This window comes from Protopterus annectens, chromosome 4.part0, assembly GCF_019279795.1.
Source record: "Protopterus annectens isolate FY-2018-M chromosome 4.part0, PAN1.0, whole genome shotgun sequence".
NCBI classification, from domain to species: domain Eukaryota; kingdom Metazoa; phylum Chordata; order Ceratodontiformes; family Protopteridae; genus Protopterus; species Protopterus annectens.
In genome coordinates, this window is record NC_056733.1 from 584,875,442 (window position 1) to 584,900,738 (window position 25,297).

The window sequence follows — 25,297 nt, forward strand, 5'->3', positions numbered from 1 at the left end:
TTTAAAATTAATTTTGCTATGCCCTTTTTCGAGGTTAGTATACTGTGCCTCTGTCTAACAGTGACACAGAAGTGATACCCGGGGTAAACCTACGATCTCCCATCCACTCATCAAGATTCCTCTTGAAGAGAGTCAATGAGGGACTCTGCCTAACCTGGACTGGGATTTTATTCCAGAGTGAAGGGAGCCTCTGGGTTATGAATCTGCCCCTCCAGCATGTCCTATTTATTTCAGTGCTGAGGTTCAAGTCTCTCGAGCACGTAGCTCTATGGGATTTGGATTTTCTGAGGTGCAGCATGTCCATTAATTCCTTGTTGGACATGGCTTTATACGTCAGGCACAGATCACCTCTGAGCAGGCAGTATGCCACTGAGTAGAGCTGGAGTTTCTTTAACCGGGCAGCATATGGCATCTGTTTGAGCCCTTTGATCCTCTTGGTGAGGTACTTTTGGGGTCTTTCCAGTTGCTGCAGGTGTCTGGTAAGGTACATCCCAAAAGGGGCATTGTACTCAATTATGGGCCTGATGAGGGATGAGTAAAGAGGCACGATGACCTCCCCTGATCTAGATGTGAATCCCTTCATGATTAGATGGGCTATATAAAATGTTTTTCTAACCACTTTGGCCACGTGGTTTTCAAATGAGAGATTGCCATTTACTTGGGTCCCCAGGTCCCTAATTACGTCTTCCTTTAATGGATTACCACCTATGTGGTAATTTGTGGGCACTTTGTTTTTGCCAAAGGGGATGACTATACACTTTTTGGCGTTTAGCTTGAGGCCATGGCTCTGGCACCAGTTGTCTGTTTCTATGAGGCCCTTTTGGAGGATGCTTGTGTCGGCTGGAGAGTCGATTATGGCGCCTAGTTTGCAGTCATCTGCGAACTTGGTCAGCCACAGTCCTTCCGTGTTGGCCTGTACCTCCGAGAAATATATACCGAACAAGAGAGGTCCCAGGACTGAGCCTTGTGGGATGCCACTTGTAACTGGCTTGGAGTCTGACAAGGCTCCAGCAATTCTAACCATGTGGGTTCTGTCCTTGAGCTAGTTTGCAACCCATCTAGTGACATAGGGGTTTATATTTAAGCTGGTGAGCTTATCTATAATGCCCGAGTGGGGTATTGTATCGAAGGCTTTTGCGAGGTCCAGGTAGGCTGTGTGGACCACCTTCCCCTCGTCGATGGCCTTGTTGACTGTTTCAAAGAAATCAACCAGGTTTAAGAGGCAGGATCTGCCCTTAACAAAGCCAAACAGGTTAGGATCCAGTGTCTGTAGGTCCCCAATATCTTTATTTATGAGGTCTATGATGATCCTTTCCATAGCTTTGCAGATGAAGCTAGTCGGGCTTATGGGGTGATAGTTTCCAGGATCCATTGAGGCACCACCTTTGTGGAGAGGGACCACTGTTGCTGTACGCCACTCTTTGGGTACATATCCTGTAGTAAGGCTGAGATTTAACAGTAGTTTTATGTTTGGGTTTAGCTCTTCTTGGAGTTTATGTAGGACGCAGCCCGGGACACCGTCTGGTCCCATTGATGCTGTGTTTTTTGCTTTGGAGAGGGTGGCTCTTACCTGAGCATCTGAGATGTCAGGGGGGCAGCACTCTGCTGGGATAGATATTTGCCCTTTTGGTGGGGGAGGGGGGAGTTTGCGCTGAACCTGTCAGCTAGGATGTTGGCCATGTCTGTGGGTTCAGTGTATTTTTTGGTATTTTGGACTAATTCTGAGCATATCTGGGAATTCCCACCCAGGTTCCTAACATAACTAAAGAAAGCCTTGTGATTATCCTTAGTGTCCTGTGCAATTTTTCTCTCGAAGCTGGCCTTAGACGATTTTATGAGTGCCCATAGTTTTTTGCTAATACTGATCAGAGATGCCTTCCCTTTTTGGGATTTTGCTCTATCATGTAGTAGCTTCCTCCTTCTATTGTATAGTTTGTTTATGGCTGGGGTCCACCAGACAGGACGCCTGCCTTTGGTGGATTGTGTCTTGGTTTTATTTGGGATTGCATGATCCATGCTTTCCTGAAGGTGTTCATAGAATACGTTTATAAAGGATTCTGCGGTCTGGGCCGTATTTTCCACAGGCCTGGGGGCTTTGAAGGATTCCACCTCAGTTTTGAGGAGTGTGAAATTTGCTTTAGAGAAGTTTTTCACTGTGGTTTTCTGGGTAGGGGGTGGGGTCAGGATGTGAATATCCAGTGAGATTAGTTTATGGTCTGATCTTACCAGTGAGGGATACACTTCTGGTCTGGAGCACAGAGCCCCCATGTTGGTGATGATCAGGTCCAGTATGTTTTCCCCTCTTGTGCGAGTGGTAACAAGTTGTTCCATAGCTTTTGAGTTTATAAATTATAGGAACCTTTGGGCTAGGGTGTTGGAGCTAGAGTAATGCTCCCAGTCTATGTTTGGGTAGTTGAAGTCGCCCAATATAATGGTGTTTGGAGAGACCTTCATATTTTCCAGTGTTCTCAGGAAGGCAGAGTGGGGTTCCTGTATTTGGGAGGGTGGTCTGTAGCAGGCTATAAACTGGAAGGCAGTTTTACCCACTGTTAGTTGCACATGGATAGTCTCTGATGCTTTGTGCTGTGCCAGCAACCTGGAGGTGTGGGTATCTTTGACGAATATTGATACTCCCCCTCCTTTTGTGGTTCGGTCCAAGTTTTGGGGCCAAAAAGCATGGTATGAGATATAACCTGGTAGTGCTGGGGTGCTCTCGGGAGCCTTGAACCAGGTTTCTGTTATTGCACAGTTATCGATGTTCTCCATGCTAAGGAGAGTTTCGAGTGCGTGCATCTTGAGGTTTAGACTTCAGGCGTTGAGTAGCATTACTCTTAGTTTCTTATCCCTTGTGATACCTATGGAGGTGGGTTTGTCTTTTGAGCCTTGCCTAAAAATGGCACTATGGGGGTGGCAGGAGCCTTTGCCAATATCCGAAAGCCCAGGGGGGGGTGACAGCTGCAAGCCGTCCCTAGCGAAGCATCGTGGCTTGTCGAGCATGTCATCCCAGGCTGACAGGCATTGGATCCCCTTTAAATGACAGCAATACTTAAGCCAATTGTTGAAATTGATCATCTTGTCTTAGGTTCATAGGTTCATACTAGGCTATCTGCCCTAGGGCATTTATAAGCCTAGCCAGAGTGTGTTTGGCTTTCACCACCCATTTTAAATTAATTTTGCTATGCCTTTTTTTGAGGTTAGTATACTGTGCCTCTGTCTAATAGTGACACAGAAGTGATAGCCGGGGTAAACCTATGATCTCCCATCCACTCATCAAGATTCCTCTTGAAGAGAGTCAATGTGGGACTCTGCCTAACCTGGACTGGGATTTTATTCCAGAGTGAAGGGAGCCTCTGGGTTATGAATCTGTCCCTCCAGCATGTCCTATTTATTTCAGTGCTGAGGTTCGAGTCTCTCGAGCACGTAGCTCGATGGGATTTGGATTTTCTGAGGTGCAGCATGTCCATTAATTCCGGGTTGGACATGGCTTTATACATCAGGCACAGATCGCCTCTGAGCAGGCGGTATGCCACTGAGTAGAGCTGGAGTTTCTTTAACCGGGCAGCATATGGCATCTGTTTGAGCCCTTTGATCCTCTTGGTGAGGTACTTTTGGGGTCTTTCCAGTTGCTGCAGGTGTCTGGTAAGGTACATCCCAAAAGGGGCATTGTACTCAATTGTGGGCCTGATGAGGGATGAGTAAAGAGGCACGATGACCTCCCCTGATCTAGATGTGAATCCCTTCATGATTAGGTGGGCTATATAAAATGTTTTTCTAACCACTTTGGCCACGTGGTTGTCAAATGAGAGATTGCTATCAACTTGAGTCCCCAGGTCCCTAATGACTTCTTCTGTACTTAATGGATTGCCACCTATGTGGTAATTTGTGGGCACTTTGTTTTTGCTGAAGGGGATGACTATACACCTTTTGGCATTTAGCTTGAGGCCATGGCTCTGGCACCAGTTGTCTGTTTCTATGAGGCCCTTTTGGAGGATGCTTGTGTCGGCTGGAGAGTTGATTATGGCGCCCAGTTTGCAGTCATCTGCGAACTTGGTCAGCCACAGTCCTTCTGTGTTGGCCAGTACCACCGAGAAATATATACCGAACAGGAGAGGTCCCAGGACTGAGCCTTGTGGGAAGCCACTTCTGGTTTGGAGTCTGACATGGCTCCAGCAATTCTAACCATGTGGGTTCTGTCCTTGAGCCAGTTTTCAACCCATCTAGTGACATAGGGGTTTATATTTAAGCTGGTGAACTTATCTATAATGCCCAAGTGGGGTATTGTATCGAAGGCTTTTGCGAGGTCCAAGTAGGCTGTGTGGACCACCTTCCCCTCGTCAATGGCCTTGGTGACTGTTTCAAAGAAATCGACCAGGTTTAAGAGGCAGGATCTGCCCTTAACAAAGCCAAAATGGGTAGGATCCAGTGTCTGTAGGTCCCCAATATCTTTATTTATGAGGTCCATGATGATCCTTTCCATAGCTTTGCAGACCAAGCTAGTCAGGCTTATGGGGCGATAGTTTCCAGGATCCGTTGAGGCACCACCTTTGTGGAGAGGGACCACTGTTGCTGTACGCTACACTTTGGGTACATATCCTTTAGTAAGGCTAAGATTGAACAGTAGTTTTATGTTTGGGTTTAGCTCTTCTTGGAGTTCATGTAGGACGCAGCCTGGGACACCATCTGGTCCCATTGATGCTGTGTTTTTTGCTTTGGAGAGGGCAGCTCTTACCTGAGCATCTGAGATGTCAGGGGGGCAGCACTCTGTTGGGATAGATATTTGCCCTTTGGTGGGAGAGGGGTTTGCACTGAACCTGTCAGCTAGGATGTTGGCAATGTCTGTGGGCTCGGTGTATTTTTTGTCATTTTGGACTAATTCTGAGCATATCTGGGAATTCCCACCCAGGTTCCTAACATAACTAAAGAAAGCCTTGTGATTATCCTTAGTGTCCTGTGCAAGTTTTCTCTCAAAGCTGGCCTTAGACGATTTTATGAGTGCCCGTAGTTTTTTGCTAATACTGATCAGAGATGCCTTCCCTTTTTGGGATTTTGCTCTATCATGTAGTAGCTTCCTCCTTCTATTGTATAGTTTGTTTATGGATGGGGTCCACCAGACAGGACGTCTGCCTTTGGAGGATTGGGTCTTGGTTTTATTTGGGATTGCATGATCCATGCATTCCTGAAGGTGTTCATAGAATGCGTTTATAAAGGATTCTTCGGTCTGGGCCGTATTTTCCACAGGCCCGGGGGCTTTGAAGGATTCCACCTCAGTTTTAAGGCGTGTGAAATTTGCTTTAGAGAAGTTTTTCACTGTGGTTTTCTGGGCAAGGGGTGGGGTCGGGATGTGAATATCCAGTGAGATTAGTTTATGGTCTGATCTTACCAGTGAGGGATACACTTCTGGTCTGGTGCATAGTGTCCCCATGTTGGTGATCAGGTCCAGTATGTTTTCCCCTCTTGTGGGAGTGGTAACAAGTTGTTCCATAGCATTTGAGTTTATAAATTCTAGGAACCTTTGGGCTAAGGTGTTGGAGCTAGAGTAATGCTCCCAGTCTATGTTTGGGTAGTTGAAGTCACCCAATATAATGGTGTTTGGAGAGACCTTCATATTTTCCAGTATTCTCAGGAAGGCCGAGTGGGGTTCCTGTGTTTGGGAGGGTGGTCTGTAGCAGGCTATAAACTGGAAGGCAGTTTTACCCACTGTTAGTTGCACATGGATAGTCTCTGATGCTTCGTGCTGCACCACCAACCTGGAGGTTTGGGTATCTTTGACGAATATTGATACTCCCCCTCCTTTTGTGGTTCGGTCCAAGTTTTGGGGCCGAAAAGCATGGTATGAAGTATAACCTGGTAGTGCTGGGGTGCTCTCGGTAGCCTTGAACCAGGTTTCTGTTACTGCACAGATATCGATGTTCTGTATGCTAAGGAGAGTTTCGAGTGCGTGCATCTTGAGGTTTAGACTTCTGGCGTTGAGTAGCATTACTCTTAGTTTCTTATCCCTTGTGATACCTATGGAGGTGGGTTTGTCTTTTGAGCCTTGCCTAAAAAAGGCACTATGGGGGTAGCAAGAGCCTTTGCCAATATCCAAAAGCCCAGGGTTGACAGGTGCAAGCCATCCCTAATGAAGCATCGTGGCTTGTCGAGCATGTCATCCCAGGCTGACAGGCATTGGATCCCCTTTGAATGACACCAGTACTTAAGCCAGTTGTTGAAATTGATCATCTTGTCTTCATATTGTGGCATCATTCTTGGTGAGGGTAAGATGCTACTCAAGGTCAGGGTCATACCGGCCTGGGCTACATGCTCAGAGAGCTCCTCTGTCTCTTTTCATGTAGTCCAGGGAGGTACGTCTCAGGTCATTCACACCAGCATGGACAATGACTGAGTCATATTTGTACTTGCCTTGGAGTGACCTGAGTGCTTGTGTTATGTGGCGGATCCTAGCGCCCGACAGGCAGCTCACCGTGACCTTCTCCTTGTTCAGTGGGACGTCAGTGTGCCTGACGATAGTCACCTATTACAAGTGTATCAGGTGTGTTGTTTAGCCTTAAGGGCTGTGACTGTTCGGCACACTGGCTTTGTGAGCTATGTGTTGCACATGTTTTGTTTTGGGGTAGCGGTTGCTTGGGTGTCTGCTTTGGAGGTCTCTGCTGCTTAGGCAGATTTTTATTTAGAGCCTCCGAGTATGTTTTTGTGTGTTTATGTGTTTGGTTTGTTGTCGTGGTAGGTCTATGTGAGACTGAAATTGTAGTGAGTGTGGTTTCCTTCTCCTCCTGACTGGTTACGTCAGTACTGAGTTGAGAGAGCTTAGCCTCCAGTTTTGGCTATATGGTTGCATCTCTCACATGTGTTGGAATTTGTTGGGAGGAGGAGAGGGTTGTCTGTGTACATGAGGCAGTTGTAACATTGCCTCAAGATTCCCAGATTCACCAGCTGGACCGGAGAGGAGATTGACAACTGACCTTTGTACATGCTAGAATAGTATTGGGAATTCCTTTATAATTGAAAAAAAGGGCCATATTGTGGCATCATTCTTGGTGAGGGTAAGATGCTACTCAAGGTCAGGGTCATACCAGCCTGGGCTACATGCTCAGAGAGCTCCTCTATGTCTCTTCATGTAGTCCAGGGAGGTACGTCTCAGGTCATTCACACCAGCATGGACAATGACTGAGTCATATTTGTACTTGCCTTGGAGTGACCTGAGTGCTTGTGTTATGTGGCAGATCCTAGCGCCCGACAGGCAACTCACCATGACCTTCTCCTTGTTCAGCCTGGTGAGCGGGACGTCAGTATGTCTGACTACAAGTGTATCAGGTGTGTTGTTTAGCCTTAAGGGCTGTGACTGTTCGGCACACTGGCTTTGTGAGCTATGTGTTGCACGTGTTTTGTTTTGGGGTAGCGGTTGCTTGGGTGTCTGCTTTGGAGGTCTCTGCTGCTTAAGCAGATTTTTATTTAGAGCCTCCGAGTATGTTTTTGTGTGTTTAAGTGTTTGGTTTGCTGTCGTGGTAGGTCTATGTGAGACTGGAATTGTAGTAAATGTGGTTTCCTTCAGAGCCCTTACAGTTTTACTTTTATAAAAACAATTACATGTCTGACAATAAAGCAGCATATACCACTCCCTCAGAATAACAATAGAACCTTCCAGGGACATTTACCTCAAGATGTCCCCCAATATCTTCCCTTTTACACACCAAAATATTAATACATTGGGCACAAGCCCCACACTTAGACATTTTTCCACCTTTGTAATTTTTCTTTTTCTCTACCCTTTCAAGCAGCTGTTTAAAGCTGCTTTCTTTTTTATATACAATATTTGCTTTTTCTCCAACTTTTACATAATCAGGGTCAACTATAAAAAAAATCTCAGTTTCTTATTATTATACCACTAATAGAATAAAAGTCTTGATTAAATGGCACAGTAAATGTCGTATTCCGACCATCATTGGCTTTCTTCTTGGGTATAATGCGTAATTCACTGCTAGCCACAAAGCTACCAATAATAGGTGCATAAATACCATCATTTCTTTTTCTTTTTACTTCACAAAAAATCCTGTCAACAAATAAATCTGGTTAACCTCTTTTTCCTAACATTCCCTTCAATATATCACATTGTTCTAGGAATAAATTATTGTCAGACACCATTCTAGCTAACTGGGCACATGGCCCTTAACTAGAGCCTTCTTTTGATGTGGAGGGTGGCAACTGCTGAAGTGTAGTGTTTGAGTATGTTGGTTTCCTATATAGTCTTCTCTTTTGGCTGTTCTCATTAGGGGTCACCACAGCGGATCATCTGTTTCCATTTTTTTTTCCTGTCCTCTGCATACTGCTCTGTCACACCAACCACCTGCATGTCCTCTCTCACCACATCCATAAACCTTATCTTAGGCCTTCCTCTTTTCCTAGTACCTGGCAGCTTCACCCTTAGCATCCTTTTCCCAATATACCCAGCATCCCTCCTCAGCACATGTCCAAACCAGTGCAATCTCGCCTCTCTGACTTTGTCTCCAAACCATCCAACCTGAGCTGACCCTCCTAAAATATTGATTCATAATCCTGTCCATCCTTGTCATACCCAGTGCAAATCTTAACATCTTTAACTCTGCCACTTCCAGATCTGACTCCTGCCTTTTTGTCAATGCCACCATTTCCAACCCATACAACATAGCTGGTCTCACTACCCTCTCGTAGACCTTCCCTTTCACTCTTACTGGTACTTGTCTGTCACAAATCACTCCTGATACTCTTCTCCACCCACTCCATCCTGCCTGTACTCTCTTCTTCACCTCTCTTCCTTGCACACCATTACTCTAAACTGTTGATCCCAAGTATTTAAACTCATCCACCTTCGCCACCTCTACTCCCTGCATACTCACCATTCCTCTATCCTCCCTCTCATTTACACACATATATTCTGTCTTAGTCCTGTTGACCTTCATTCCTCTTCTCTCTAGAGCATATCGCCACCTCTCCAGGGTCTCCTCAACCTGTTCCCTACTCTCATTACAGATCACAATGTCATCCACAAACATCATAGTTCATGGGGGCTTCCATCTGATCTAGTCTGTCAACCTGTCCATCACCATTGCAAATAAGAAAGGGCTCCACCTCCATTTTAAACGCATCTGTAACTCCCACTGCAGACTTCACCACTGTCGCACTGCCCTCGTCCATATCCTGTACCAGTCTTGCATACTTCTCTGCCACTCCTGACTTCCTCATACAGTACCACAACTCCTGTCTAGGCACCCTATCATATGCTTTCTCTAAGTCCACAAAGACACAATGCATCTCCTTCTGACCTTCTTTATATTTCTCCATCAACACACTCAAAGCAAACATTGCATCTGCAGTGCTCTTTCCTGACATGAAACCATACTGCTGATCACTGATCATCACCTCTCTTCTTAACCTAGCTTCCACTACTCTTTCCCATAACTTCAAGCTGTGACTGATCATTTGTATCCCTCTGTAGTTACTACAGCTCTGCACATCACCCTTATTCTTAAAAGTAGGTACCAAAACACTTTTTCTCCACTCCTCAGGCATCCTCTGACTTTCCAAGATTTCATTAAACAATCTGGTTTAAAACTCCACTGCCATTTCTCCTAAGCACCTCCATGCTTCCACTCTGGTATGTCATCTGGACCAACAGCCTTTCCATTCTTCATCCTCTTCATAGCTATCCGTACTTTTTCCTTGCTAATCTGCTTCACTATCCCCACATCATCCAACCTTCTCTCTCTCTCATTCTCTTCATTCATCAGCCCCTCAAAGTACTCTTTCCATCTGCTTAACACACTCTCCTCGCTTGTGAGTACGTTTCCCTCACTATCCTTTATCACCCTTACCTGCTGCACATCTTTCCCAGCTCGGTCCCTCTGTCTAGCCAATTGGTACAGGTCCTTTTCTCCTTCTTTAGTGTCCAACCTTTCATACAACTCTCTATATGCCTTATCCTTAGCCTTTGCCACCTCTCTGTTTGCCAAGGTCCTCATCTCCTTATACTCTTGTCTACTTTCTTCATCTCTCTAACAATCCCACTTCTTCTTTGCCAGCCTCTTTTTCTGTATTCTGTCCAGTACTACCTCATTCCACCACCAGGTCTCCTTCCCCTCCTTCCCCTGTCCAGATGTCACACCAAGCAGCTTTTCTGTATAGTGTAGACACATATTTTGTGTTAGTCCTGTCCTTGTGAATAGTGACATCAAGATAATTGTTTTCTCATAATCCATATTCATAGTAAAAATTAAGAAATCTGTACAATTATTCAAATAATCAAATAATTACATTGATCTTGACTAGCTCCCCTTCCAAAAAATTGCTATGTTATCTAAAATCTCCCATACATACTCCACTCATCATCTCATCACTCAACTTTTAATTAATGTAATTTATGATAGATTAGTTTGACTGTGTGGGGTATAGTATTTAAACATGCTTGTAGATTGTTTTAGTATTCTGATGATGTCCGAGATACCTGGACGAAAACGCTCAAGATTTTGAATAAAAGTGTGACGCTACAAGGTTCTCTTCATTTTGTTCCTCCTTGCCTTAGAAGTAACATTTAATTCAGTCAATTGCATTTCCACAATCTATACCACTTCAGTAAGTTAAAATAGTTGGTAAGAAGCCATTCATAATTTGCAGCTTCAGGTAAGACTAGAAAGACCCAGGTCTCGATTACGCAGCAGTGTGCTCTAGGATGTATAGTCACTTCCTTTATCTTTGTTGACATTGTACAGTAGCAATTTAGACATCCATGTTTGAAGATTTTTCCGTACATCTCAGAAAAGCAATTTATATGTTTATTTTGAGAAACCCTTATTCAGTAAGGGTGGGTACTGAAAGAAGGCTGACTTATCCCATGGGACTATCTGTACAGCATTTGTCATCTGTCTCTCTTGGGACTCTTCTGTTACAAAAACTGTACTGTGCCTTTACATATTGTCAGCATAATTATGTCATGTGGTCATGTGTACTTGGACAACTCCATAGATCTCTCAAAATCTGGACAAAGCCAAAAATAATGGAGGGACCAAGCCCCAAAAACAGGAACAAATCTTAAATATTGTTCTTATAAAGTTAGAAAGTTGTTAGAGTAAAAGGTCTTGTATTGTGCATTTTCTGAAGGATATGAAGTGTGAAACTCGCTGCTTTTCTTTCAAAAATCCAGAAAAGCACACATTTTATGAGGAACAAACCAAAAGTAAGAGGGAAAAATCTGGCAGTTGAGAGGTATGAGTCGACTACAGTGGATCTTTGACCTAAATTAGGACAGCTGGTCTTCCAGAAAGAAAGCAAATGCATTGCAATACTTTGGATTATAAGTAGGCTATGTGCACCAACCTGTCTACATTCTAAATATGTTAATAACATTTATAACTCCAGCAGTCGTAAAACAAAATAATAATACAATGACTGCATGATGGTACTTTGTGTAATGTAATTCAGTAGTAGGCCTGACTTTGTGTAGCGTAAACTAACTAATGTTCTTGTCAAAAGAAAAGAGTGAGCATTGACTGGTACATGGTTACTGAACATCAGTGTAAGAACTGTATGTTTTCCTTTTTTTTGTTTCTCCACAGTTATATGTGAATGCCGTATTTATGCTGTCCTGCCTCATGACTTGAATTTGTTGCCAAGAGGTATTGCTCTCTTTTGCATTGTGTTGTCATTTTTCTTCTGACTTGGGGTTTATGCCTTGGTTCCAGAAATACTTTTGGCTTACCCCAACCTTATACAATATGATGGGGACACCCATCCCCCTAGCTGGCAGTCCAGTAGAAAAACTTGTAAGTTGGGAGTTAGATTTTTTCATCCCAAATCTTAGCTTCCACAAACATTGCAATTGCTCAGTAACTCAGATTTGTACTTCTTTATAGTTGGCTTCCATTGTGACCCCTGTGTAATGTTTCTAATTAGGGATACTTTTCCATAAAGTATAAGTACTTTACTTTGTAGCTAGCTTCCCATCAGTTGCTCAGCCCTTTGCTGTGAATTTTATTTTCTGTACTTTATGGTACTTTGGGGGTCTGGTCCATTTTATCAACAGCCAACTCATTGAGCATAACTCTGTAGCCTTTAAGCTATCTGTACCAACCTGTCTACAAACTCACAAGTATAGATACCAACATCTCAACTTGTCTGCTACATGTTATTACTTGCTAATTAAGACTGCACACAGAAAAAGAGGAGTAGTCTAGTCTCTGTGCAGAGAGATGCTACCCCAATCCATGATAGAGGCTGAAAAACTTAACCCAGCAATATCATATCCTCAGTTTGTGGTAAACTTATCAAGATCCCACTCAACAACATTTTGCTTGACAAGTAGCTCCTTGCGATAAATGCTTGTACCAGCTTTCGGTGGTTTTCTGGCCCTTTTTAAAACATACCCCCCGCATCTGCAGCAGTTAGCCAGTGAAACAAGGGCCACCTCACTTCTGTCTGGGCATGCTGTTTCACAGGGAGGTCACCCCTGCTTAAACATACAAGTGGCTTCTGAAGAATCAGTCTTTGCTTTTTTTTAAGCACTGGTGCCTTAACAGGAAGATACTTATCTTCAGGTTTATCGGTTTGGTGATTTCTGACTGGCTTCCTTTTTCTTGCACCCCTTCACTTGCCAGTATGCTAGATTCCCAAGTGCCCCCTGTGTTAGCTGGTTGACAAATGCAGTCTTCACTAAAAGTGTACCTGTTTCAAGTAGTGACATTCTTTCTGAACATTAAGGATCACACTGTATTTAGTGTTATCTTTTATTAACTAGGTAAGAACTGAATCTCCTTGGCAAGACCCTGGGACATTGATATGGTTAAGTGAGTTGTTAAGTTGCATGGTATGCAGGTAGAGGTTGTGAGAACCAAATGTTGCTCTATAACAGAGAGCTTGTTGACCGAGTTGTTCCTGTAAGATGCAAGTCAGGTTGTCTCTAGCAAAACCTAGCTTTTATCAGAGTACTCTTTTGCTGCAACCTTGCATTTATCAGTCTATAATGTGAATTTTTAGAATAGTTGTGTGTTCTGTTAGCCTGTGGCAATGTATAGGCTGTCTTCTTTTTTCCTTGATTGTCTGTATTCTAACCTTAAACATTTCTGTAGAATGGCAAAGATGACGCCGGCTTTGCGCTTTATTAGAAGTACTCTTTACTGTTTGTTTAACATGTACTCATTCAGCAGATGTAGTTCTAGTGTTCTTACATGTATGCAAAAATAGTTACATCTATTGCTTTAACTAAAGGTTACTACTTGAAGTTATGGTGGCATTTCTTTCTTTCCTTGGGAGAGCACTTACCAGTTTAAGTAGTTATATGAAAACTTGGCCCTCTCTGTTTTTCCTGTCTTTGTTCAGTAATGAGTAGTTTGTGAACCCTAGATAAAAGGAACTGGCACTTAAGTTATAGATGCAGCTTGCATTGTAGTACATTTTTTTTAAATATTGCATGTAATTTGTTGCCTCTCTAAGATGTATTCATTCTACCCTGAGTTATCTGTCACACCTTCTCTCTTAAGTTCTTGAGCATATAACGCCAGGAATACATACCACTCGTTTATTCTAAAAACATTCATATTCTTAGAAGAAAGTAGGAAATTAATGTACAAGGCTACCTGACTACCTGTCCAGTAGAACATATGCAGGATTCACTTTAGAACATCGAAAGCCCATAACATTGAAATTCAAATCATTGAGACCAAAATCTTGAAAATTCAAAACACTGAAAATTCAAAACATTGAATCCCATAACACTGAAAGCACACAGGAAACCAACATTTAATATATGCCAGCACAACTACATACAGAAACAAAAAACAAACCATATTACACGTCTCCAACTATAAGCAGGGGGGCAAGCCCCCAGCCCCCCCCATGTTGGAGGCTGTGCCCCTGACACCCCCTGCTACTTAAATATATCAACTCCGAGGTCGCACTACACAGAATAAAATGGCAAACATACCATTCTGTGCTTCATGACTGCCTGTTTAAATTGTAAAAAAAAAATATCTTCAACCTTCTCTTAGAAACACTACTTCACTGTTAAAACATTGCACATTATTATATATCTCTCCAATACTTACCAGAGTTTCATGGATAACCTCAGTCATTTTTCCTTTTTACTTGCTATACTATAGCATAACACATCTTAGTGTAGATGTATTTAGCAGGGGGTGTGGGTGGCACAGCCCCCCACATGGAAGGTGCAGGGTGCCCCCCCCCACACTTATATTTGAAGAAGTGTAATATTATTTGTTTCAGTATGTAGTTGTGTTGGAATATAGTACAAGTTGGTTTCCTATGTATTTTCAGTGTTATGGGATTCAATGTTTGTTTTCAGTGTTTTGAATTTTCAAGATTTTGGTCTCAATGTTTTGAATTTGAATGTAATGGGCTTTTGATGTCCTAAAGTGAATCCCATATGAATGCCAGATTATTGAGATTTAGCAGAGTACCAAATGCTTGACAGTCATTTAGGGTGAGTATTGGTTGCTATCCATGTAATGGCTTGCTGTTTCAAGAATGTTGGCAGGTAATTTTTATATCTTGAGGTGAATGCCAGAAAAAATAATTCTTCTTTATTAAGAAATTAAGACTTCACAGATTTTTTTTGTCAATGGTAGCATACTGGAAGAAAAAAAAGGAAGTTCATAGGTGCTTAGCTTCTTTCTAGGCTTTTGATCTGAGGGTTCTATGAAGCTTAACCATACAGACCTTGTAATGTAAGTATGTGTGCCTTTAGGGGGAACAGCTAGTGAATTTTTGGATTTTTACATGGTTCCCCTATCCATGAAGGGACTAGGATGCTAACCCAGGAGTGAATTTGTAATTTCCCATCCACTCATCCAAGTTGCATTTGAAAAGAGTAAGAGTCCCCATATCTACAGCAATGAATTTAATGTCTTCCCATGTTTACTTGTAGGTTCTGTTTCTGCTCTTGATCTGCCTTTTAGCTGACTGGCCCCAGCACAAGATTTGGAGGTGGTGGTGCAGTGTCCTCCTCAACCATATGGCTCCTTTGTTAAGGCAGTCATAACTGCTGGAGTTCTCATGGCTCTAATCCTTTCTGGTTATAGTGGTATCAAATGAGAAAGCTGCTAGCCCTCCTACCCTTCACATAAACACATTTGTATTTTGTCTTTAATTAGTTGACCTGCATTGGTTTCAGAGTAATAAGTTTATCTATTGTTTTGCATAAACTGTATAATTTACCAAACTCTTACATTTATTTATTAGGAATATGGTGGTGGCTTTGAAGGAACTTTCTATCCGTGGAGATTTCCGAACAACAGTTGAATACCTCATTAAACTTTTGGAGACAGAAAGTTTTCAGAACAATTCTATTGACACTGGTTGGCTGGACCATCTTATTGCAGAAAAAGTTCAGGTAACTCTAATCTGCATAGTCTTTTGATGGAGTAAAAATGTCTGTATCTGATATCAAAATGAAACTGTCCCTATTTTCTAAAATAGATTTTTTTTTCCTCAGAAAAGAATTTTTGAGGTCAAGCAGTTCTCTTCTCAGCCACTGTTAGAAGACTCCAATAACATTTTGAAAACCTTACTTAAGAAACCTATAAAGGTGCATTCGGACATTCTTACCAAGAAATCCCCATGATGCAATCAGTTCCATCTTGACTGCAAAGTGCTTATAATGAGGAGTATACCCTAGTCAGAGAAGGGGCTTGCACAGGAAGGGGAATTTCTGCACCCAGAATTTCCTTTCGTTCTCTTTTAGCTGGGGAAAAAGTATTGCTTGATGCAAGATTTTTCTTCTCCTTGTAGAAACTGTGCAGTCATCCCTTTGCATGTGTACAACTGTGTGTGTGTGTGTGTCCACACACGCGGGCACGCACATGCACACGCGAGCGTACCAGTATATCTGTTTATGTTCATTTACAGGTTTACCTTTTGGGGCAGGGAGATTTGGATGCTAATTTTATTCCACATCCATTTCTCTAATGCAGTCTGTCTTAAGTTTTGGTGGTTCTTTAACCAAGACTCTCCCTTCATTGTCTGCCCCCAGGAAGTAGTTCCTCTGGGTCCCACATTTCACATGCTGGGTACCCATTGCAGAGGTCAAGAGATGATGCAGTCTGCTTAGCTGTGGCTGCAGACAAAGATTTGAAGAAGTACAGTGGACTTCTTTGTGTATATAGATAGTCTGCATACATGTATTATGGGTCAGTGCTGAGTCCCGTCTATTTTTGCTCTGACAGACAACATTTCGGCATAAGGGGAGAGTAAAGAAAAACAAGAGTAAATCTTTTAAAAATGTAAAGTGATCAGAGTAACTCAGAAAACTGGGAGATGAGGGAGAACCTGATGAGCTTTACGTATGAAATACTGTATAAGTTAATGGCCATTTATCTATTTGTTTTTTATTTAAAGATGTAATTTTAATTTTCAGGCTGAGAGACCAGATACCCTTCTGGGTGTAGTATGTGGTGCTTTGCAGATTGCAGATGTGGCCTTTAGAAGAAGTATGACTGATTTCTTGCATTTACTGGAAAGGTGAGTGTGACATGCATTGTCAAAAGGTAATATTTGGTCTTTTTTTCCGAACAGCAAAATTAGATACGATATGTCAGGATTGATATGAGCAAGCTGTTCTGTTAAAGTAAAATCTGCCAAAGGTCTCAGGATATATCTCTCCATTATAGTTGACGAATGCAGATCCTTAGTTTGGAATATTTTAAAGGAAACCTGAAATCCCCGTTATTTGCCAGGATTTCCCATACATGATAAATCAGAAGTTTGATTATGTCCTCCTATATCACTGTTGCAGTATTCCACATAGAAGGGATCTCCCACCCTGGGCAGCCCAACGCTTGGCCAGTATGCAAAAGCCTAAAGATCCTGTATGCGCACTGTACATCACATTTATGCTCCTCATACAGAACATAAGGCATAAAAGGAACATATGGACAAAACTACCCAGAATTACTTTGCCATCATTTCGAACACCATTTTTTGCCAGTTAGTCTGAATGCCTTGTTGCTATACTGTATATTTAGCAACACCGCATAATTGCCCCTTTTTTTTTTTTTGGTCTTGTATTTTATTTTGCTACCTGGAGATAATGTCATACAGTAAAAGGAAATGAAAGTGTGGGAGGCAGACTCCCGATGAGGATTATCGTGACCAGTGTCTTTTTTGTTTGGGTCTTTCCCGCAACCATACCTCTTGTCATATCTGTAAAGCATTTCTGTCTAAAGCACTCAGAAGCCATTTGTCTTCCCTGGTCATTTATGATGAAAAACAGTGGTTTAAACAGTTACCCCAGGGCACCATGGCAGACTCCTTTAACCATGAGGTACTCCCACTAGGTAAGAAGAAGGCCAAGAAGTCTTGGCTAGATTCTTTAGCTGTCTAGCCTATACCGGATGTCTCTCTAGAAGCAGGTAATAGCTCTGTAGGTCATTCGGCATCTGTGTGATTTCTCTTCCATGACCCCATTGGAGGCTGTCATGGATTTGTCTTTTTGCACGTCCTCTGAAGCTTTACAGGTGTCTGCTCCAGATACTGAGGAGGATCCATGGTTGATTATCTTGGATAGTCCTCAAGGGATTCTGCAGATCTTGGTCAGGGAGGGAGTTCCAGGTTTTCTTACTGAATCTCGCCAGTAGTCTGTTCCTCCAGTATTTGTTAGGGCTGCTGTCCCTTCTAAGAAAAGATAAAAAATGATGCACTTTTCAGTCCATCCTAAGGATCTTCAAAGGGAATGGCAAGAGTTTAGTCAGGGCTTGTTTTCTGCCTTAGTGGCCCTAAAGCCTCCTCAAGGGGTTTCAGTACCTGCTCCTCCTTGGACCTCTACCCCTTCTAAATGGCTTAGGGAACCGGATTCCTTGGCTGAAGATTCAGTGTCTTTTGAAGGGTCTATCCTATTCTTCACAGATGCCTTCACCTTTGGCTTATGGTACTGATGAGTCTGTTAGCCCAGAGACTCCTCTTGAAGAATTGCCCTTTGGGGATACAGTTGCTAAGATGATTGAATTCTTTAAGTGGGATTCTTCTCAAGAGTTTGATATTCAGAGAAGATATTATAAGTTGCTTCAGGTGGATACTCCTAAATCATCGGCAGTTCTTCCTATGTTGGCTGCCTTTTTAGATACTTTCATTGCTGCTTCCAAGTCTCCTGATTCTCAGCCTCCTGCTCCTAAGAAACCTGATAGGTTCTATAAGGTTCCAGGGGATTGTCTATTTTTATTTATGTATCCTTCTGCTGATCCTGCTGTGGTGTCAGTCTCTCATGACAAACCTTCTAAACGTTTGCCTTCTGATAAAGATAGTAGGGCTATGGAGAGGATTGATAAGAAAGTTTATACTGCTTCTATTTTAGCCTTTAAGCTATTAATTACCATACCTACACGCCCAGGTATGCTGTGGCCTTGTTTGCTCAGGCTTGTCAGGTTATCTCTGACCTCCCTGATTCTGAAGGCAAATCCTCTGCCTTATCTTTTTTTAGGTTCTGCTTCTCAAATGGCTTACCAATCTGTTAAGCGTAGCTATGATGCTTTTGATGCCTCTTCTAGGTCTGCAGCATTTGGGTCTGTCATGAGGCATTATTCTTGTCTTCATCTCCAGTCTCTGCCTGAGAACATTAAGGCTAAGTTGTTGAATGCTCCTTTGGATAATAAACGTATTTTTGGGACTGCTTCTGCTGACATGTTTGTCTCTTTGAGAGAAAGGCAAAGCCATGCAGGACCTTAAATGTATTTTTGTCTCTAATATCCCTAAGTTGGAGAGGAATTATTCTTCTAGAACTGCTTTTGTTTGTAGGCAACCCCGCCAGGCCTGCAAGGGTAAGAAGGGTGGGAGGCGGACCCTTTTTCCTAAGGCTTCTCAGATTTCAGTGGCCCAGAAGCCTCCTTTATCTGATAAGCCTACGTCTGTTTGACAATCCCCCCCCCCTCTTTATTTACACAAGGTTCATTTGTCCCTTCAGCTGTCCCTTTGTCTTCCAAATTGACATCTCATCACTTCGGACTCTTGGGTTCTTCCCATCACCCATCAGGGTTATTTCATAGTATGTAACTCTCTCCCTCCTTTTTTTATAGATTCCTCAACCTCCTGTGGGCAACTTTCTCATTTTCTGGAGCTTCCAGGGTCCCCAGTGAACCAAGGAACCATTCAACCTTTTCCCCTTTCCAAGTGTGAATGGGTTTTTATTCCAGGATGTTCCTGGTTCCTCGAAAGGAGGGCACTCTGAGACCTATTTTGGATCTCTCCTGGCTCAATACTTTTCTCAAGGTCTTTTTTTTTTTGGATGCTTAGTCTTCAAATTCTGTTTCCTCTTTTATTAACAAGGCTTTTCTGGTGTCCTTCCATCTGAAAGATGCTTACCTTCATATTCCTGTTCACCCTCTCTTTGGGAAGTTTATACATTTCTCTTGTGTCTTCCTCCCATTTTCAGTTCTCTGCTTTGCCCTTTGACCTCTCTACTGCCCCAAGGGTATTCACAAAATGTCTATCTCCTGTGATCGTCTTCTGCAGGCTCCAAGGCATTCAGATTTTTCCTTATCTAGACAACCTGTTGCATTAGACACATTTCCCCAGTCATTTTTGTAGGATCTGCATTTCACCATCTCGATTCTTCAAAGTCTGAGATTTACTATCAACTTCCAAAAGTCCTTCATGACTCCCTCTCAGGATCATGTTTATCTGGGATGCAAAATTCAGAAGTACCAGTGCTCACCTCTTTTCCTTTCTCCAAAGGTATTGTTTACAACTTTCTTTCAGCCTCTGAGTGCCATGCCAGCCAGGGAGTTTCTTCAGGCCCTGGAGTTCATAGCCTCTTCCATTCCAATGCTTCCTCTTACCAGAACACATGTGGAAGCTTCAATAGTACCAAAATCATTTGGGCTTCAGCATTGTCACAGTCTAGATTTCAGTGTACCCATCCTTCCCTGTCTCAAAAAGGAATTTGAGTGGTGTACTCGACACTTTGCTCTCAACCCAGGCTGGCCCTTTCAGCCTCCAGTCCCTTCTCAAGAGCTGTTCACTAATGCCTCTGACAATGGGTAGGGGCTTCTCTGTCACCTGAAAATTCAGGGTCTCTGGCCCACACATCAGAAGTCAGACAATGTCAACATCAAAGAGATGAGAGCTCTGATTCTGTCACTTCCAGATTTTCACCCCATGTTCTCTCCAGGCCCCTTGAAAGTCTACAGAGCCAACACTACAGTGGTGTATGGTACATCAACATGCAGGGGAACACAAAATCTCATCTCCTTGGCTGGATGTCTCTTCAGGCTTGTGATGTGGCTGTCCATTATCAGTTAACTCTTTAGGCAGTATACATTCTTTTAGATCTCAGTCTAGTGACAAACTCTCTGACTGGGTCCAAAATGCATGCTCATGAATGGATGCTTCACAGAGACATGTTTCTGGACATTGTCCATTGGTGGAGTATTTGGGGTATTCCTCCGGTAGATCTTTTTGCCTCCACTCTGAGCAAGCAGCTTCTTCTCTTGTGTTCCAGAGCACCATACCATCTAGTGTGAGAGACTTGACACCCTTTTGTTCCTTGGAAGGAGATGTTTCTTTATGCTTTACCTCATCTTCCTCTATTTCCAAACGTCCTATAGAAGATTCAGCTGGACTCACCTAAAATCTTGCTAGTGGCTCACTTTTGAATGAAACAGCACTGGTTCCCTCTTTTAATGCATCTGGCCAGGGGCAGTCATCACAAGTTACCTCACCGTTTGGATCTCTTCACACAGGACAAAGGGGGTCTCTCATCTATCCTCACTTGTCCACTTTGCAACTGACATTGTGGGTGATAGCGTTTTGATCCCTTTCAGGCACCTTTTTTTCTGAGGACGTGCTCAGAGTTTTACAGGAGGCAAGAAACCTTCAACCAGAAAATTTAATATGTGCAAATGGGAAAGATTTTCAGTCTGGTGCCATGTTCATAACCAGGACTCTCTTTTCCTGGGGGGGGTCAGTATGGTCATTTTTTATTTCTGAGTTGCTCCAGTCTGGCCTGGCGTATTCTTCTGTGAAGGCCCATTTGTCCGCCATTTCTGCTTGTCTGCCCCTGAATCATCCTTTGACTTCTCGTTTTGAGGTCAAACAGTTTCTTAGAGGTGTCCTGCATATAGGCCTCCAAGAAAACCTATTCCTCCTCCTTGGGACCTTAATTTCATTTTGGAAAAATTGACTCAGGCTCCTTTTGAGCCTCATGATTATGCTTCTTTGCAACATTGTACCTGGAAGACTGTTTTGTTGCTAGTTCTTACTTCTGTTTGAAGGATTACTGAGCTCCAGGCCCTTATGGTCATTCCTCCTTTTTTGTTTTTTCACAGGGACAGGGTATCCCTTCGTACAAATGCTTCTTTTATGGCCAAGGTAGTAAATGAGTTGTCCTTGAATCAGTCAGCAACTCTTTTCTTTGTTCTCTTCTCCTCAGCCTGGTAGTGAGAGGGTCCTGCATACCTTGGATTTGCACAGACAGCTCCAGTACTATTCAGATAAAACTCGGACTATTCATAAGTCTGATCAACTTTTTGTTTCCTTTCATCCCATGTCATTGGGTTTGGCTGTTTCTAAGCAAACCATCTTCTCCTGGATTTCTGAAGCCATTTCCTTTTGTTATTCTTTTCATGGCAAATCTCTATCTACTTCTGTCAGAGCTCATTCCACTAGGGCTATTTCCAATTCCATACTTGAAGCTGCTACTTAGTCTTCTATCCATACCTTTACTAAGCATTATATGTTTGATATGGTTTCAAGGGCCAGAGCAGGTTTTGCTGAAACCATTTTATGTGGATTTGTTGAGAGCTCTTCTCAGTCTTCCACCTCACATTCTCTTTCTTGAGCTTTTTTAACTCCCAAACACAGTAGAGACTGCCAAGAACGATACAGATTTCCACTCCAGAACCACTGTAGGTATCCAAACACTTTATTGATTTTTCCAAAAATACAAGTTGAGCGCTTTCTTCCCACAATCGAGTCTTCCTCAGAACATTTAAAACACCAAACAACTTGCTCTTAAATACCCATAGGCAACCACCCCACCTATTCCAATTAAACAATTAACATCCTCACAGAATACTTAAAGCAATCCTACTCAAAAACACATTTACTGAAAAAAACACACAAAACCGCATTTTCTCCACTGGGGAAATAACATTGATGGCAACTATCATAAATTCATATCCTAATACTTCAACAAAAAGTTTATATTTATATAAAATGATAATATTTGTTAAAAAGTATTCTTAGGCAAATTTTTATATACACATAATAAATTTATAAATTAAAACCTAAAAATTAATAAAATACTTGTATGCAAAAACATTCCTCCTTCATACTTCCTGTAACTATACCTAAATAATAAACAATGTACCGAAAGTGACTTTGAACAACAAGAAAATGAACAATATATAAATGTGTATAAAAAGTATTATACTTGGTTTTAATTTAACCTAAAATGTTTTTTTAACTTCAAAATACACATAAATATTAACATTTTCATTAATTCCTGGGGACTGGGTGGCATTTAGTCTCAATTGCCACCTTAATTCACAGAAATCCAAGTGCACATCCAATATTGCCCCTTCAGTGTCCTTGACAATTTGCTGGAGTACTAAAAATTTAAAAGTGTGTCCATTAAATTCCTGTATATGTCTGCTTAAAGCATTGGTAATTTTCTAATTTCTTATGTCTAATAGATGCTTCCTCATCTTATCCTTAAATTTCCTGCAAGTCTTACCAACATAGAATGCAGAACACATTTGGCACTTAGCCAAGAAGACCACATTCATGCTATTGCAATTAAAATGACCAGTAATGTGTAATGCTCTGTTGTTCAAAACAAATGTGTCCTTAGTTTCCAGTATATTTTTACAAGTGCCCATTCCACATTTATAATTTCCGTTAATCCTAAACAGGGCCAAAACAGTTTGATTATTCCTTTTGTTGTTATTACCGTTTGCTTCCAACATATTCTTAAATGATCTGTCTTTCCTAAAGACTACTCCAGGTTTTATACCAATTTTTCCAGTAAGACGGTCATCACATGCCAAAATTCCCCAATTTTGTCTAATAATTTCCGCTATTTCCTCCCCGTCCAGATTATATGTTGTAATGAAACTAAGTGATTCATAAACCTTTTTATTATTCTTTTCTGATATGGGTTCACCTGAATCAAAACCTACACCTATGTCACCTCCTTTTAAGATTGGCTTAAATACCCCGCAAAGCCTTTTGGTTTTCACCTCTTTGACAATCTTTTGTATCATATTAGCAGGGTACCCTCTCTTCTTGAATAACTGGGCAATGAATTCCACTTCACATTCAAATGCTATATCACTTACCATATGGGCAGCCCTCACCATTTGCTCCTTAACAATGGACTTTTTTTGGGATAAAGGATGCCAACTTGAAAAATCTAAATAAGCATTGGAAAAAGTTGGTTTCCGATAAATTTCTGAACTGAGCTTTTTATCCACACAATCCAACTTCAGATTCACATCCAAATATGTGATACTCTCTCTACTATAAATATATGTAAATCTCAAAAAATGGGTTGTTGTGTTAATATACTCAAAAAAATTAATTAGACTCTCAAAAGTTCCATCCCAAATTAGGAAAATATCATCCAAAAAACGGGTAAAAACCTTAATGTGTTCAGCAAAGGGACTTTTGAATATGTATTCCTGCTCCCGATATGCCATCACATAGTTGGCAAAAATTGGGGTGCAGGCGGCCCCTGTGGCAACCCCAGTTGCCTGTTTGTAGTACTGGCCTTCAAAGAAAATGTAATTATTGCACAACACCATCTCCATAAGTGCTGACAGTTTGTTAATCTCATCCTGCTCATACAGCCCCGTCTTTAATAATTGCATTTCCAACCAGTTAAGCCCTGTTTCATGCGGGATTATGGAGAACAGGTTGCAAACATCTATGGTCACCAATATGATATCATTGCTTACCCTTACTCCATTCATTTTCTCCAAAAAATGCCAAGAATCCTTACATATATATTCATATATACCCAAACCTTTTCTCAACTTTTGGTCCAAAAACTTGCTAACAAAACAAGTCTTTGCCCTTTTTCAATCGACTATTGGTCTAAATGCTGGATTATTTAAGGCTTTATGCAGTTTTGGTATACCAAATATTTTTGGGACCATAGGATGCTAATTTCTTAAATATTTATATTAATTTTCATCAATTTGCCCTTCAAGTACCATATTCTCCAAAGCCAAATCAATATTCCTATTCATAATATTAACTTCGTTTAATGAACTTTCCTCGTATGTGTCATCCATAAGAAGCATGTTCATAGCATTTGAATAATCAGTCGCATCCATTATGGCTAAACCATTACCCTTGTCGGGCTTCATAACCCTAATCGTTTTGTCATTCACTATTTCAGCCAAAAAAACATTTTCTTGCTTCATAAGATTATATTCAACATTAATTTTTTGTGTCCCAACACCCTTCTAATTTCCATTTCACATACCTTATCATACACTGCAATGCAATTATTAGTTGGAGGGTTAAAAATGTTTGGTTTTCTTAAAGTTGCCTGTTCACACATTAAATCACTATTAAACCATGCTTTACAGTTTAATTTATGCACAAACAGCTGTAAATCCATTAGCGTCTGCGCTAAATCACCCCTTCTACTTGGCACAAATGTCAAACCTTTGGAAAGTAAGTTAGCATGCTCCGTCATTAAATTTTTACCTGAATAGTTATAAATTTTAAAGTCACCAACACTATTCATAATTTTAACAGGTACAAGCATTTTTTTATCCATTAAATCCATTAAAATGTCTAAATCTTCACTAATGTTAAAAACCTCATTTTCTTCGCTTTGCAAGTTGCCATCAAAACAATCATTCACCTCCGGACAGAGTTCGGCATCAGTGTGGATAAACCTCTGTCCAAGAACATCACCCATATCATTCGTATCTACCCCAAAGTTATCAGTACTCGCATTACCAAGTTCAATTGAAGTTTGGACGATCAACTGTTCCGATAAAAATTCTTCCCCTTCTGGTTTTTCATTCTCAAGTTTTTTGGTCTTGCACCCTGCCGATGATGATCCCTTTGAACTTCCCCTGAAAAATGTGCCTGTTGATACTCCCTTTCTCTAATATGCTCAGAGTGTCGCAAATCTCATAGGTTCATAGGTTCATAGGTTCATAGGTTTATACTAGGCTATCTGCCCTAAGGCATTTATAAGCCTAGCCCAAATTATTGTGGCTTACGCCACCCCTTATATGAAAAAATACTGTGCCCATTAGTTTGTTGTGCCTCTGTCCAGCAGTGACCCAGAGATGATTCCCGGGGTAAA

General features: G+C 41.7%; 1 protein-coding gene across 1 annotated transcript in view; it reads left to right on the forward strand.

The window, feature by feature from the left end:
• The window catches only part of ACACB (acetyl-CoA carboxylase beta), a 1,510,375-nt gene that overhangs the window by 337,952 nt on the left and 1,147,126 nt on the right, over nt 1–25,297 (forward strand). The window contains exons 12-13 of the mRNA XM_044068517.1: nt 15,220–15,370; nt 16,394–16,497. Of these exons, the coding sequence (XP_043924452.1) occupies nt 15,220–15,370; nt 16,394–16,497 (255 nt within the window). The remainder of the gene's footprint in view (nt 1–15,219; nt 15,371–16,393; nt 16,498–25,297) is intronic.